We start from the raw sequence: 17,198 nt of genomic DNA, 5'->3' as shown, positions 1-17,198 counted from the left end.
AAATTCTATTTGTAGAATATTGTGTGGGAATGAATTAAAATGTGGTACATGCTTGGCGAAAGAGCTGGTAGTACAGTCGTAGCTGTACAAATTATATTAGACCCACCAGGAATGGGCGGACCATGGAGATATAATTTAGCCTCGAGAGAGTTATCGCCAAGATGTTATCGACAAGTTATGAAGTCCATAATAAATCAGAAACTTATAAAAGATACTTTCTCAACGGTTGTGTACAAGTCTGCAAACTTTGCTGATGATAAATCTGAAATCATGAAGAACGTGGAGATGAGAAAAGCATCACATTCAAAACCAAAATCATATGTCCGCAACCTGTACTTGTATCTATTCCTGTCACTGTAAAGAAAACTTCCATTTGGAAATCAATTCACGGAAGAACCTTGAAGTAATCATTCCCGAGGCCGCATCATAAATATATAAATAAAATTACGTTCGCGACGATGATTAGTATTTGCGGAAAAGCGCCATCAGTCTGGCTTTTCTCTCCACACGCCATAACCGAGAACAAGGCAGAATATGTGTACGTGTGCACCGCACATTTTCATGGTTCTTCCATAGACGCTGCTACTTCAGTGATTTTATGTGTCAATAAATTGCCTGATATGTAGGTTCCGCTTAAAATAGTGATTTTACTTAAAAGCTACGATTGCAAGACAAAGCATTGATTTTATGATTGAACGAGGGAAACATTCATATTTATACAATCATTTGTCACTCACACAGATTTTGCTGATTCAATAAAAAGCTACCAATGAGAGCGGATAATGTTATCGTTTGGCACGCGTAGTCAATTAAATTACATAACAGCAATGACCCCTGAGTGTGATAAATGCTTTATTAATTGTTACGTGATGGAATTTCAAACAAAGTATGGCATTTGTGGAATCAACACTAATTTTTCATTAACGGTATGTCAATAATGCGGTTGACCCTGATGAATCGACGCGGTGCTTTTATAGCGAAGATAACACACAACTTGTCGGAGAACTCAGAGATTACATAGTGGAACTTCTCCACATACGTAATATTGCTAATCATTGTTTGAAACTGGAAATAGAATCTGGAAAAACCATTACCAAGTTTATAGCCTAATATATACCTAAGTGGCAACACCAGACAAAAATTTTTGATTATTGTTACGCTGGTACGTCCGTCAGAAGAACATATGTGAAGTTTCATGTTGATCTGTCAAATAAGTTTTCCTCTAGAGCTGTTGCTTCTAGGACTGAAGCAATAGCCCGGGGATCGTCCTCCCTGCACCGGAGAAGGTGCTAATAGGACCCCAAGCCAAGGCATGCTCGGCATACGCCGAGGGCTGCGTGGCCAATGGGGAGCTTGGCCTTTAGTATGCGAACTCTGAATACCTTGGGCACCTTCAGTTTCAAATAATACCCTGGTGGCCGGGCTAGCCAGGGTGGACATTCTTCCCGGACTACTCGTGGGACCAAGACATGGACTCAATTAACAAAAAAACTAAAACGACGATAGAAGAGGAGGCGATGATGCCAGGCGCATCATCCGAGGACGAGCTGCTGGTCTCCAGCCAGGAGACAGTGGCCGTCGAGAGCAGTACACTCGGTGCCAGCCGTAGCACCGTTGTGCTGAAACCAACCGCAGGGACCTCCCGGAGCGAGGCGTTAGACGGACTAGTGGCTTCCAGCCTGGAACCCACTGCCGTCAGGCTGGGTGTAGCGAGTACCAGACATAGTACTCCTGACCCGAAGCCCTCAGCGTCGGGGGATCCCTCGAAAGTGAAAACCGACAAGAATGCCGGTCGCCGGGAAACCGGCTAAGAAGCGAAGGTCCACGGGTGTCCTGCTCAAGAGCAAGTACCAGAAAGCCATGCATATTCTCGGCAAGATTGCCAAGAATAAGGAGGCTGGTACTGTCGACGAGCGGGATGAAAAAGACCTCGCTAAATACCAGGCGATTGTTGATGAATACAACAGCAAACGCCGGGCTGACGAGCAGAAGGCGAAACCCATCGCTCTAAAACGCTCTAAATCTCAAGACGAGGTCGAACAAGATAAAAAGCGGAGCAGAGTAGGCAAGAGCGCAGACGCCAAGCAACATACGAAGCAAATTGTACAGCAACCGTCAGCCGGCGGGCCACGTACCCCGAAGCCCTTCAACGACGTGGCCAGGAGTCACTTACGTGTGGCGCTGGCGGATGGCAATTCTGCTAGCGGCAAACTAACGCTGGAGATGTGGACCAGTGTTGAGGCTAGGCTGTCGGGCATGGTCTATGAACATCTCCTGGAGACCGGAGGCAAACACCCGGAACTCACTCCCCACTTTGATTCATCTCAGGTGGTCCGTGGGTTCCACGTAATAGCTTGCATGGACCAGCAGACTTTCTCGGTTCGTGTGTCACTAAGATCAGCGACGCCTGGGAGGGCGTTAAGCTCAAGATTATCCCTTACGACGAGATTCCCAGGAGATCAGTCGCTCGCATCTGGTTGCCGAAGATCCGCATGGAGAAGGACAAGCTCGTACATTTCCTGCGCCTTCACAACCCCGGGATTCCCATGGACGACTGGGTTGTTATAAAGGAGGAGGAACCTCAGATAAACAGCCAGCCCGTACTACTCCGCATAAACGAGGAGTGCTTGGAGGCACTAAAAAAGGCTGATTATAAAGTGTGGTTCGGAGTCAGGAATGCCAAAGTAAAAGTGTTCCGCTCTACAAAACCGGACGACGATCTTGACCCAATCGACGCCGCCAAAGAGCTGTTGGAGGAGATGACGATCGACGGTCCGACGGAGGCTGACAAACCCCCCACGCAAGCAGATCATGCTGAGGGTAACGCAGATAAATCTGCAGCACTCAAAGTGCGCCTCGGCTAATCTGCTCGTCTTCCTGTTAGAGGAAGACATCGACATCGCATTAATACAGGAGCCCTGGATCGGAAGCGACCGAACCATCAAAGGGCTCCAAAGCAAATATTTTAATTTATTCCACAGCACAGGAAACGCTGATCAGGCTAAACCTAGAGCATGTAATCTTGCGAGGAAGAGTCTGCACGCTTTCCTGTGCCCGGACCTGAGTTCCAGTGACCTAGTTGTGGTCAACCTGGAGCAGGCAAAGGCAAAGAACGTGTATATTTCCTCGGCGTACATGGCGCACGACCGATCAGCTCCGCCAGAAGAACTACAACATCTGACGAACACCATAACAGCAAAGAAAGCCAACCTGCTGATAGGCTGCGACGCAAATGCAAGGCATACGCTTTGGGGCAGCTCCGAAATCAACGAAAGAGGTGAGTCATTCTTTGATTTTATTATTACTTCAAATGTATCGGTTTGTAACAGGGGCAGTACACCAACCTTTCATTTCCCCTGCTCGGAGAACTGTGACGGTTGGGAGGAGGTCCTTGATATCACCCTAATAACCGACAACGGGATTCTTAGGGTGGAGGACTGGAGAGTGTCTGACCAGAGTTCCTTCTCTGACCACAGTTGGATACTCTTCAGTCTAGATCTCGCCGCAGAGGTCTCCAAGCCCTTTAGAGACCCCAGGAGGATCGACTAGAGAAAGTTTGGTCAGGTAATTAAGAACAAACACTCCGGTGCGCAAATTGGTAGGATTGGCACGACAGACGAACTGGAGTCAAAGGTCGGGGCTCTGGAGAAGGCTTTTGATACCGCCTTCAAAGTCTCGTGCCCTGCTAAGTACAGCAAAAAGACCCTGCCACCGTGGTGAAACGAAGATCTCTCTGGTCTCAGGAAGCTGACCAGAGAAATCTTCAACATCTGCTACAGGCAAAAATACTGGCAGCCATACAAGGACTGCCTAAAGAATTACAAGTCGGCTATCAGGACCGCCAAGAGGCGGTCTTGGCTAGACTATTGTCAGAACATTGAAAGCACTAATGAATCCGCGAGGCTCAATAAGATTCTGTCCAAGGAACATAAGAGTCCATCCTTCCTTAAAAAGTCGGAAGGCTGCTGGACGGAATCTTCTAGTGAAACCTTAGAGCTGCTGGTGCAAACGCACTTTCCCTCCAGCGAGGAGGACTGTGAGTCAGAACCTCGCTTGGAGGGTTTGCGGCAACCCCAGCTGTGTGAGACTATCAAATCGGTAATTACCGGGGATAGGATCGGCTGGGCTATAAACAGCTTCTCCGCATACAAATCTCCAGGCCCAGATGGCATAATGCCAGTCATGCTACAGAAGCAGCAGGAAAGGGTTGTGCCGTGGCTTGTTGAGATTTATCGAAGCTGCATCACTTTAGGATACGTACCGCAATCCTGGAGGCGCGCACGGGTGGTTTTCATACCGAAAGCGGGCAGGCGAGGTCATGAGTCCGCGAAGGACTTTCAGCCAATCAGCCTGACCTCTTTCGTGCTGAAGACCCTAGAACGCGTCCTGGACATTCACTTAAGGACGATTATGGAGAGAACTCCTTTCTCTAAGTCCCAGCATGCCTACCTCAAAGGAAAATCCACAGAAACCGCCCTCTACGAGGTAATTGGCACGGTTGAGCGGTCGCTGCAATACAAGCAGTATACCCTTGCTGCCTTCTTGGATATAGAAGGAGCTTTCAACAACGTCAGTACCAACGCCATCAAGGAAACCTTGACCGGTATTGGACTGGAGGGGTATCTCACGCATTGGATTATATCCATGCTGAGTACTAGGATAATCCAGTCCGATCTGGGAGGCAACCACTTGACCAGAGCTGTGAACAGAGGCACGCCCCAGGGTGGTGCTATCTCACCGGTGCTTTGGTTAATAGTAATGAACAAAAATTTACGTACATTAGACAGCAGCGGGGTGAAGGTGGTGGCGTATGCCGACGACTTGGTGATTTTAGTATCAGGGATGTTTCTGTCCATTTTGAGCGACATCATGGAAGGAGCGTTGCGAAAGGTGTGCCTGTGGGCCGCAAGATGCGGACTCAGCATAAACCCAACCAAAACGCAACTGATGCTATTCACCACCAAGGCAAGGATACCCGAATTCCATCTACCACGGCTGAATGAACAAAGATTGGTTCTTTCCTCTAATGTAAAGTATCTGGGTGTAATCCTGGATCCTAAGCTAAACTGGAGGTTGGACATAGAACTGAGGGTTAAGAAGGCCTGTATAGCCTTCTATGCCTGTAAGAGAACCTTTGCAAAGTAATGGGGTCTCCGGCCGAGGATGGTTCTCTGGATGTACACCGTTGTAGTGCGTCCGATCCTGACGTACGGCTCTATTGTATGGTGGCAGGCTTTGAAGAAGAAATACAATAGAACGCAGCTTAATAGGATTCAAAGAACCGCGTGTGCAGGTGCTACAGTCCTGCTCGGCAGATGCTCTCAATGTACTCCTGCATCTCCTCCCCTGAGACCTCCACATCAAATATGTTACAGCGTGCAGTGCCGTCAGACTACGTGAGTCCGAATGCTGGGCAGCGAAGTCCTACGGCCACAGCAACATCCTAGATGAAATACCTCGAGAAATCTGGGTATCCCCCACGGACTATGTCACACGCAAGCTGAACTTCACGAGAAACTTTGCTGTGGACCTTCCAACCAGGGCAAAGTGGAAGACCGGCGGCGTGTTGCAAGACTATGACACGGTATTCTTTACGGACGGATCAAAGATGGCCCATGGAGTCGGCGCGGGGGTTTTCTCGAATACACACGGTGTATCCAAGTCGTATAGTCTCCCAGGTTTCGCCAATGTATTCCAGGCGGAAGTACTGGCGATATTGGAAGTCTGTCGATGGCTGGAGCGTGATTCGAGCCCCAAGCGTAACATAGCCATTCTGACTGACAGCCAAGCGGCCATCAAGGCCTTGTATTCTACGACGACATTTTCCCGGCGACCAACCATCTGGGCGGCATGCTCAAGGTCACTCTCCTCTGGGTTCCCGGGCATAGGAACATAGAGGGGAATGAGCGGGCTGACGGATTGGCCAGGCAAGGCTCTGCTCTTGGCAGTCCCTCGGCAAATAGAGTCGGTGTTCCGCTGGCGGCTGTCGGGGGCCGAGTCTACTCGCACTACCTAGCAGCCGCGGGCCTGAGATGGCGAAGGCTTACAAGCTGTGCCAAATCAAGGAGAATTTGGCCCGCTTATAACATAGCCCGATCACGAGAGCTCCTGTGCCAGACGCGTGCAAATGCATTCAAGATTACGGCGGTCTGCACGGGGCACTGGCCCATAGGGGACCATACCGCTAGGCTCGGCTTACCCTAGAACTCGCATTGCCGAAGCTGCAGAGAAGGAAGGGAAACCCTCATGCACTTTCTCTGCGATTGCCCAGCTCTGGCTCGAGTCAGGCTGCGGACACTGGGTAAACCATTCTTTGGGGACCTCAGTGAGATTTCTAGCTGCAGGGTCGGAGAGCTGCTTTCCTTCGTGAATGCTACGGGCTGGCTCTAAAGATCCGAGCCAGCTGGACTCTGCTTCCCTGTTGCTATAACAACAGTCACGGTCTTAGGAGTTTGTGGCATCAAAACCGCGCACCAAAGCGCTAATTGGGCTCCTCGGAGCGGCCACTGATACCTACCCTACCTACCCAGAGCTGTTTAAATTGATGGATTGGGTAGAATGATCCTGCAGCGACGCAGCAGTACGCCTATGCAATGGAAATCAATTGGACCAAGTTCAAGGAGGATTTTCTATTCCTTGTTTACGATACTCGAACTGAACAGATTGCATAATTACTATACATGGCCGGCCATTTAAATAATAACCATACTTCATGGCTGATCCCCAGAAACAATACCGTAAGGAGTTGTTTCTCAAATTAGTGAGGTCCGCCATTAAGTAGATGACGGGATCAGGACTACTCATTATTAAATAAAAATTCATTTGTATTAGGTGGAGCCAATCTAGGTGTAAACATGGAGGATTCGAACAAAATATTTCATACCTTTGGCGCATTTTGGACTAAACAAAAAAAATGCCACCTGTAGCCCGCTTTCGGTCACGATGGTCCGCAAGGTAGAGGAGTGAGAGCATCTGATGAAATTGCCTCTAACCTGCGATCAAAATCGACCAAACCCCGTAAGGATATTCCATTAATTTTAGATGAAGCAATATCAGATAGAGTATATATACGAATTGTATGGGTCAGATAGTTCAACCTAGGCCAGAGCAAAATCTTAGGATAGATAGGTGCATTGCTGAAGTGTACTTAAACTTCATCTTTAATAATCCTCAACGGGAACTGCAGACTCTCTGATGAAAACCGACTCTTCTTAATAGGCAAAACCGTGGCACAATTGTGCCTGGAGACAGAAACCTGAACAATAGAAAGATACTTAGCTATCTTCTCAAGTTGTAGAACCTGGTCCTGGACACAGTTGAAGAAGTCGTCCCAAAAATTAAATGTCAGAATAATTTGAAAGAATATGAAAAAGTTGAATAGTTTCTGTTGACACGCGCCAACAAAATCTATCGGAAATATGGGGACTATTATCATACTGAAGCGGCGAGAGAAGTTAAAAGGTGTTTTACCAAGCGATTCGGGTACCATGTTTACACAGATAGACTACTATTCCGGAAGAAGGATCCTTTTCACCCTAAATCTTTCAGACCAATCTGCCTAACATCGTTCGTACTCAAAACGGTGGAGAAGGTCATAGACAATTATATTAGAACTAACGTTCTAAAGCGTAATCCCTTACATCACTGTCAACACGCTTACCGGGCGGGAAGGTCAACTGAAACTGCTCTGTATCAGCTGACAGAGGTACTACGGGACGCCATAGAAACAAAAGAAATTGCACTGTGCGCGTTTTTGGATATCGAAGGAGCATTGGACAACACATCGCACACAGAGATACAAGATGCCCTGAGCCGCAAAGGAGTGGGAAACACCCTGGCACTCTGGATGGGCAAAATGCTAGAAAGCAGACAAATAGAGGTACAAACAGGTACCAATTCTATTATCATGAACACCTCCCAAGGCTGTCCACAGGGTGGAGTACTATCGCCGCTGATGTGGAGTATGGTAGTGGATGAACTCCTGGACGTGTTAACTAATACTGGAATACAAGTCCAGGGCTACGCGGACGACATTGTTCTAATCTGTAGGGGCAAATATGAAGATACCCTATGTGATAGAATCCAAACTGGGTTAAGGGCTACTAGTGCCCGATGCAGGAAGGTGGGACTGCGGATCAACCCAACCAAAACCACCATAGTACCATTCACTAGGAGGCGTAAGCTGGATCACATGAAAGCCATAACATTACATGATATGCAGGTGAAACGAGAAACAGAGGTCAAATATTTGGGAATTACGCTAGACCAAAAATTACTCTGGAAGACACATGTCGGAAACACTTGTCGAAAAGCCACGAGGGCTCTAATGACTTGCAGATCCATAGCAGGAAAAAAATGGGGTTGCAGCCCGAAGATACTACTTTGGATATATACTGCAATAGTAAGGCCAATGATTACCTATGGAGCGGTAATCTGGGCAGAAAGAACCCAACTCAGCACACAAGCCAGGAAATTACATAAGCTCCAAAGGCTGGCTTGCGTCTGTATCAGTGGGGCAATGAGGACATGCCCAACGGCATCCCTAGAGGTCCTTCTGGGATTAACCCCTCTCCATCTGCACATACAGATGCAGGCAAGGAGATCAATATTCAGGATGGCCGGTAGTATGAGTGAGGCGGGGAGCTGCCTAAATCGAAGGAAGACTGATATCGTTTCTAGGCGGTATCCCGAATTACTGATACCGAGGGACAACATGACAACGAGGTTTCACTTCGATAAGAAGTTTGAAACACGTTGGAGTAACAAGGCAAACTGGGAGAGCGTGGCTGCGACATACGGCTTAAACCAGCAACTGATTACTTGATACACTGACGGATCCCTCACAGCAGAGGGAGCGGGTGCCGGTGTCATTGGTCCAAGGAAAATGTACTTTGAGCCAATGGGCAGGTACACTAGCATATTCCAGGCGGAAATTTACGTCATAGACAAATGTGCCTCCTTTACTCTGCAAAGGAACTACAGGGGGGCAGAACATAGCTATTCTCACCGATAGCCAAGCAGCGATCAAGGCACTTAGGTCCAATCAGGTGAACTCTAAACTGGTATGGATACTTTGGGTTCCAGGCCATGCTGGGTTGGAAGGCAATGAGGCAGCGGATGAACTAGCCAAGAAGGGAGCAGGGATGCCTTTACACGGGCCAGAACCCGTCTGTGGAATCGGAAACGGTTTCATGGCTATGAATCTAAGAAACGAAGAGAAACGGTTGAGGGAACTATATTGGGCGGGCCTACCAGGGATGGAGCAGTCCAGGGTGCTTATTGGGGGATATGAAACCAAGCGCACAAAGGATTGCTTAAACCTCACCAAAAAGAACCTCCGAATCATAGTGGGTATTATCACTGGTCATTGATGGCTGAACTATCACCTAGGGAAGCTAGGGATATCTACGGACACTGCCTGCAGGTTCTGTGAGGAGGAGGACGAAACCTCTATACACGTCCTGGGACAGTGTCCGGCACTTGTGCAAAGTAGGTCGATATCCCAGATGCAAAGCTGAAACTTCTGGAAGTGGGGAACATACTAAAGTTCCTAACGGTTACAGGCCTGCTTGAGATGCTATGATCAACAGATACACTATAACCAGTAAAAGGGGCACAATAGTTCTTCAAGGACACGGTGCGACTTTCCCTTAACAGAATAATAATAATTCCGGAAGAAATCGCGAGGAACACCTACAACACCTTACTGACTTCGGTATAGACACTAATAGTTTAATTGCTGATGCGCAGTCCGAGTGAAGCATACATGTCTGCATGCTTAAGAACTTGCAAGAGTCTTCCGGAAAAGGCGCATTGACACCTGCGTTATATAAGAAACCCGATGGTCTGGTGCATGGATCGCATTTAATGGTGGCGATTTCGTGATCAGAAATAAGAAATGATCTCATCTACACGATTATCAACCATTACGAATGTTGAAGCAAATTAAAGACACGACCCACAAAGCGGCCTATGTAAGCGGTTCATCGACCGAGATACTTGGCTTTGGAATGACGATGTTCAAATGAAGGTCCGTGACCTGCAATGCCTCTGCCACAAGCTTATCGACTTCGCCGTAGCCTGTCCAAAGGCATGTTTGAGAAAGGAGGAGGGAGGGATAGCTGTAACCTGAGAAAGGAGGAGGCAGGGATAGCTGTAGCCTGAGAAAGAAAGAGGCAGGGATAGCTGTAGCCTGAGAAAGAAAGAGGCAGGGATAGCTGTAGCCTGAGAAAGAAAGAGGCAGGGATAGCTGTAGCCTGAATTACACTTAAGCGTCTCAGATGAGTAGGGTGTCACGAATTATGTAGTCAGACCTGCAACATAGTTGTCTGCACTCTGGCACGTTTCAAACCACCTGAAGTAGCTATCAGTGAGGCCACCCCTGGATAGGGCCTTGCGATGCGCCGACAACCCATCCATGTAAAAAGTACTCCACGTCAAGAAACCTGGAACATTTACCTCGGATTGGATGGATAAACGACGACGACCAAACAAACGTCCAACGGACTATTCTTCTAGATCCTGAAATGTACGCTTCCTGAACAAACCAGAGACCGTTAATGCCGTTAATTTACAAATTGAGCATGATTACAGTCTAGGAAACAAGTTAAATTGATAGCGAAATAAGCGATAAAACTTCGCAAACAATTTTCAAAAATGGCAAACAACCCGGTCACAAGGAGTTTGGAGTTGCATTTATAGTGAGCAAATAGCTCAAGCCGCACGTCATCGACTTCAAACCTATCAACGAAAGGTTGTGTGCGATTGGCATCAGGACTCCTTTTTTTAACCTTTGGTTCATCAACGTGCACGCCCCGACTGAAGTCAAAGAAGATGTAGTGAAAGACGGGTTTTATGCACGCCTGGAAACAATGTTTGACTCACTACCAACAAACGATGTCAGACTACTGTTGGGGGGATTTTAATGCGAAAATCGAAAATGAAAGCTGGCATCGGCGAATCACTGGAGAACACAGCCTTCATGAGGAATGCAATCATAACGGTGAATGATCAATTGTCTTCGCCAACAGTAGAAATCCTGTCGTAAGTTCCACATTCCTTCCGCACCGCCGCATTCACAAACAGACCTAGAATTTACCAGATGCATATACCGTCAACCAAATTGACCACGTCCTCATTAATATAAGATAGGCGTCCAGTGTCTTGAATGTACGATCCCACCGAGGAGCGCAAACTGCGATTCAGACCATCACCTAGTGAAGGTAATATATCGATGCAGAATTTCCTCAGTGCACCAATCGAAACTCAGCCCTACCAAAATTTTCCAGGCTGATAAACTTTTGAGCGATGCTACGATGCAGGCATATAAAGCCGCCCTGGAGGAAAAACTATCACCTATGCTATACGACATCAACAACACAGATATACACGGGTTTTGGGGAGAACTTAAAAGCACCATCACAGTAGTCGCAGAGAAGGTCATGGGATACAATTACCGGCGAACGCGAATTGGCTGGTCTAACGATGAATGCAGAATAGCCAAAAAGAAAGCTATCACGTGGTATGCCAATTTCGAGCAGAACAATTAGACGTAAGAAACATTTTGACGAGCCGTTGCTGAGCATTAATGAAAACGTAGCTAATTGAAACACCAGCCAAACATATAGACTTATGAATACAATTAAGAATGATCATCAATCTATGACTAATTTCTGCAAGGACAAAGATGAAAACATCACCAGCGATGCCGAGAGCATCAACAAACACTGGGCGTCCTATTTTGAAAAGCTTCTGAACCCGATACTTTGCACCCTTATACAAGTAGAAGAGATGAAATCGGCGAAAACAACAGGACCTGACGACATCGCATCTGAGGTCTGAAAAGCGAAGAGCTGGGACCCAACAACGTGGTGCAGTTAATTTTTCAATCACAGTTCCAATATGGAAAAAGGAAGACAGTCCAGCAGAATGTTCAAATTACCATCCGATCTAATTGCTGTCTAAAACAATGAAAATTTTTGAATGCATTCTTGAAAGAACATTCTGTCAAGAACTGCGGAAGTACTGACGCAATACAGGCTGCGCGATTTCTCAAGAAGAAGCATCTTTACATTGCATTTCTGCATCTAGAGAAAACGATTAACCGTATGCCACACTAACTCATCTGGTATGCTCTACGACAACACCCAGTACCAGCAAAACTCGCACGTTGGGTTAAACTGCTCTACCACGATCCGAAAAATAAAGTCCAAGTGCGGCAAGGTGAATTAACGCTGCTTCGTGTCTCCGTCGATGTTCATTAAGGAAGTAACCTCTCACCATTTCTCTTTGTTCTTGTCAATGAACGTCTCAAATCTAAAATTGAACGCAGTGTCGACCGCTCTGTCGGCCTCTATGGTTCTGAGTGTTGGTCGACTATAAAACACAATGAACGGCGTCTCGCGGTAGTGGAGACGAAAACACGCCATGATTACATCCTAAATGAGGATGTCCGCCATCTATATGGGGTTGCACCGATCGTGGAAAAAAAATCAAGAAGGGCATCTTCTCTATGAGGTTGCACCGACCGTGGAAAAAATGCGAGAAAGCCATCTTCTTCACTCGCCAAGACTGATGCGAACATCGATGTTGAAGATAAGCTACCAAGGCTTGATACGCTGGATGGGGATTTGAAAACTTCGCGACTGCGTTCAGTTTGGGGCTTTGACAGAACCCAATGGCGGGACCGATCATGACGAGCCGAACCCGCTTGAGAACGCGACAAAAGCTAAAGAAAAAAGGTCATGCTCTGAAACTCGAGCTTATAGACATCTACCACATTACCATTCGCAATTATTGCATCCTGTGGACAGTGGAAGAAAGGCCGATCCCCATCTTAAAGAGAGGGAAGGTTTGACCAGCAAGGTGTTTGAGGTTTTGGCATTGGAAGCCTTGAACAGGCATATCAAGAGGAAGGAGACATTGTCGAATACTCAATTCGAATTTTGATCTGGACATACGACAATTCATGCAATAACGAAGATAACGTCTGATATTTACTGGTGGATTAGCAATCGTGAGCGCTTGCCACCTAGACATGGAGAAGCCCTTCGATACCATCTAGTTAGTGGGCTGATTTCCAGGCTCCTAAAGAACAAGTTTTCGAACTTCTGTTGTGAGAGTGAAATTTTTATTTGGGCAATCTTATTCAATATGCTGCTCCCTGCAACGCAAAAAGATTTATTTTTTACAGGTCGCGTTGGGGGACGCGACGAACTTTTGTTCGACGATGGAATTGGCAAGCGGAGTTGTAGATAAGTGAGGGGAGAAGTGAAAAAGGAGGAAAGCTGTCGAAACCACGTTCGTTTCCTATCCTGTCCAAATTGGTTCGGATCGAGGAAGGCCACAATCAATTACAGATAGAGGATACGTTAAATTGGGGAGTGTAAATAAATTTTCCGGCACGTCAAGAGCGACGACCGCTGTTAGGCCTTTAGGCAATTTATCTCCTTTGGAAAAAAAATTTCGATGGTATCAACCCACCTCGAGACTTCACGTCTCTAGTAGAGTAGCTTATCCCGGGTGGGTTTACGTGTTTGTTTATCGAGTCTTGGAACGTGAGAAAACCTCTCTCAAGAACCCCGGCCCTCATCTCGCCGAACTAATTAGCCCCAGCACGTACCGTCCGATTCAAAATATTATCTCACACAGTCGGTGTTCACGATTGGAATTTCTTAGTGGGATAACCCGGATGATATGAAAACTGTTATGACGAACCACAATCAACTCAAATATAATTCGCATTTTATCTAATACAACTAAACACAAAAACAACTAACTAAAACCAACCAACGAAAAAATACAGGAACAAAAAAAAACCAAGTAATCAATTACCTTTTACCATCTACCACACTTTCCTACCTTGTGAACTATAGAACAAAACTACAGATAAAAACGAAGGACAAATACTAAACATGTGATGAAGTAAAATGAATGAGCTGTCACATACTTGTTGGTTATATTCTTGATTGTATTCTCTAAAGTTTTCGTATAGACTTTGTGAACGCGAATAATTGAATCTTGTAAGCTTGTTGAGACTTACCTGAAAAGAAAAAGAAAAGAAATATTAGGGAAGATGTACAAATTTCTATGTAGAAGTCAAAATCTGAAGAAGCATCATTGGGTGACCTATGCACTGCCATTTCGGCTTTCTAATAAACACGCCCACGGAAATCTAGCCAAGTTATCGCAATGACACGACAAAGACGCGTGTTATTGATGACTAGGCGCTTTCACCAGTTACTTGTAACATTCTGGTCGAGAGCCCCACAATCTAAAAATGGTCATCTATTTTTTGTAGAACGTCTTTTTCAGTGAAACCATACATTCATCTTCGAAAGACGATCTAACATTTTTTGTCCTTCAATGACTATCATCCGATTAGATGTACTGGACTGCTGATCTCTCTGTAAAGTTTGAGTGCTGGACATCATTTTAAGCTAATTTTCAACAATTTTTCAAATTTTTCCCAATTTACCGGGAGCCAAGGAAAACTTGTTCTTTGGTCATTATTCATTTTAAGAAAATATCTCGAACTCAGCCTTACCTTCACCCTTACATCCAGAAGCCCTTTAGCGAAATGTGAAAATGTCTAGAAACGACAAAATATTAAGGCCGCAAAAACGACAAAATATTAAGGCAAGCAGATCCTGCCGCAGGACCCGCTGCTAATAATGCAGCTACATGGAATTCTGAGGAAAATCAATTGACGTTGGCAAACCCAGAGTCAATCATTTCAAGAATCCTTTCGCGGGGGTGTTCTAGCATCGTGAACGCGATACTTAACCCTAGTACTGACCTAAATGTAGACGTTGAACAAAGAATACACGGAAACCATGGGGAAGTATCAGACATGGACAGGTTCTCGGACGTGGTCAAAAACCTCCGAGACTTTTCCGGGAACCCAGGAGAATTTTCCTCTTGGAAAAAAAAGGCTGGAGAGAATCCTAAAATTTTATAATCACCTCCAGAAACACCGAAATATTTTAGAATCTTGAACGTGATACGAAACAAAATTATAGGTCAAGCAGAGGTAGCGCTTGAATCTTATAATATTCCTCTGAATGGGGAGCGTATAGCTCACTGCCTAACATTACACTATGAGTTTAGAGGCAACCAACATTCTGGTCCGCGCATACGAGGGGAAAAACCCTCGATACGTTTATCAGGGGACTGAAAGGCGACTTACCTAAGTTGTTGAGCACGAGAAAACCAGCCGATCTGTCCCAGGCACTACATTTATATCTCAAACTAGAAAATATGAATTATCGCGCCCAATACGCCAATAGCCAGAACACGTTCCGAACTTCAATCCAAAATCCACCTCCATTACTACCAAGGCAATGATTCCCCGTATACTCGAAATCGTACCCGTATTCTATGTCCCTGAAACCCATCGTCAATTAGGAAATACAAACACTTCTTGATGATGTCATAATAAGACCATCTAAACCACCATACAATGCACCTGTCTAGGTAGTACCCAAAAAGATGGAGGTGAGAGGAAATATAGACTGGTAATAGGTTACTGAAAATTAATCGCTACCCGAACCCAGTAATCAACGAAATCCTAGTCAATCTTGGCCAAAATAAGTTCTTCATGGTCATAGACCTTAAAAGTGCTGTCTTCACGACTTGTTAGCACTGATGAAGGGAACAAGTGGTTCCCGAAATATCGGTATTTGCAAGAATAAATATCTACACCAGCGAAAAAGAAACAACAAGTTTTTTATTATTTCAAACTTAGGAATGGCACAAACAACAAATCCACAGAAGGTTCAAGCCATACTAACCTATCCTCCTCCAACTCTTAGAAAACTTCGGTCGTTTTTGGGCCCATCGGAACACTATCGACACTTTATACTCGATTATGCTAAATTGGCTAAACCTCTTACCTTACTTCCAAGAGTAGAAGAAAGTAGAGTACCCAAAAATATATCAAGCAGGACTTAAAGTCGACTGAGCGGAGAAAGACTAGATGCCTTTGATAAAATCAAGAGCTCCCTAGTGTCTCAAGATGTAATGTTCGCATTTCCGAGATTCGATAAGAACTTTGAACTAACCACAGACGCATCCCAATATGCATTGAAAATTCTGGCACAGGATAGAAGGTAAATAATGTTCCTCTCGACTTGTTGCCATTCAGAAGGCAACTTCATTATCCCCCCTTATAAAACCCTCCCTCCTTATTTGCAAAAAAACTCAGACAGCCAGTTTTCGCAAGCCTCTTTTGAGGCCAACTTAGTAGCACCAAGAGCGTTTAGCATGGACCGGAAGAGATGGTAATCACTTCGTGCCATGTCCGGACTATACGGTGGATACGATAGGACATCCCATCCGAGCTCTGGCGGATCATCAAAGATGTGTGAGGCCGGGCGTTGTCCTGGTGGAACACAGCACTATCCCTATTGACCAATCCTGGCCGCTTCTGGTCAATTGCCTGCTTCAAACGGTCAAGTTACTCACAGTAGAGGACCGAATTGAGGGTCTGGCCATAGTTAAGCAGCTCATAGTGAATATCTCCCTTCCAATCCCACCAAACACACAGCAAAACCTTCCTGGCCGTCAATCCGGGCTTGGCGATGGTTTGGGTCGGCTCGCCGCGTTTCGACCACGATCTTTTTCACTTGAGATTTTTGTATGTGATCCACTTTTCATCACCAGTCACCATCCGCTTCAAAAATGGGTAGAATTCGCTCCGTTTCAACAGTGCATCGCAATCGAATCAACGATTCAAGAGATTCTTTTCCGTCAACTCGTGTGGCACGCAAACATCCAGGTTTTTTTGGAATCCAATTGTCTGCAAATGGTTCCAAACGGTTTTATGGTCTATACCCAGTTCCTGGCCAATCGAGCGAATGCTCACATGCCGGTCAATTTCGATGATTTCGACGATTTTATCGGTTTCTACGACGATTGGCCTGCCAATACGGGGAGTATCTTCGACATCCACTACATCACAACGAAATCGATTGAATTAACGCTGTGCTGTACGAATCGTTACAGTATCGAACCTCGGCCGCCTTCGTTGCATTTTTACCTCTCAGGTAGTAAAAATGTACAATATGTCGAATTTCTTCCTTGGTGGACTCCATCTTTGACGCGCTATAACTTGAGACTGAAACGTACGATCATAAAACTGTCAAAGAGACACCTGTAGCCCAGATTGTCGTATAGTATGACCCGATGCGATAAGTACA

At 45.9% G+C, this 17,198-nt stretch overlaps 1 protein-coding gene across 2 annotated transcripts in view; it reads right to left on the bottom strand.

The window, feature by feature from the left end:
* LOC119647551 (ribosomal protein S6 kinase beta-2) overlaps positions 1-17,198 on the bottom strand; it is a 197,321-nt gene that overhangs the window by 103,131 nt on the left and 76,992 nt on the right. The window contains exon 2 of one of the 2 annotated variants that reach the window (XM_038048544.1): positions 13,949-14,041. The exons of the other annotated variant lie outside the window; for it this stretch is intronic. Coding sequence (XP_037904472.1) covers positions 13,949-14,041 — 93 coding nt within the window. The remainder of the gene's footprint in view (positions 1-13,948; positions 14,042-17,198) is intronic. 2 annotated transcript variants of the gene reach the window in all.

This window comes from Hermetia illucens, chromosome 2 (genome assembly GCF_905115235.1).
Source record: "Hermetia illucens chromosome 2, iHerIll2.2.curated.20191125, whole genome shotgun sequence".
NCBI classification, from domain to species: domain Eukaryota; kingdom Metazoa; phylum Arthropoda; class Insecta; order Diptera; family Stratiomyidae; genus Hermetia; species Hermetia illucens.
The sequence above is the reverse complement of the archived record's forward strand: the minus strand, read 5'-3'. Positions and strand labels throughout refer to the sequence as shown.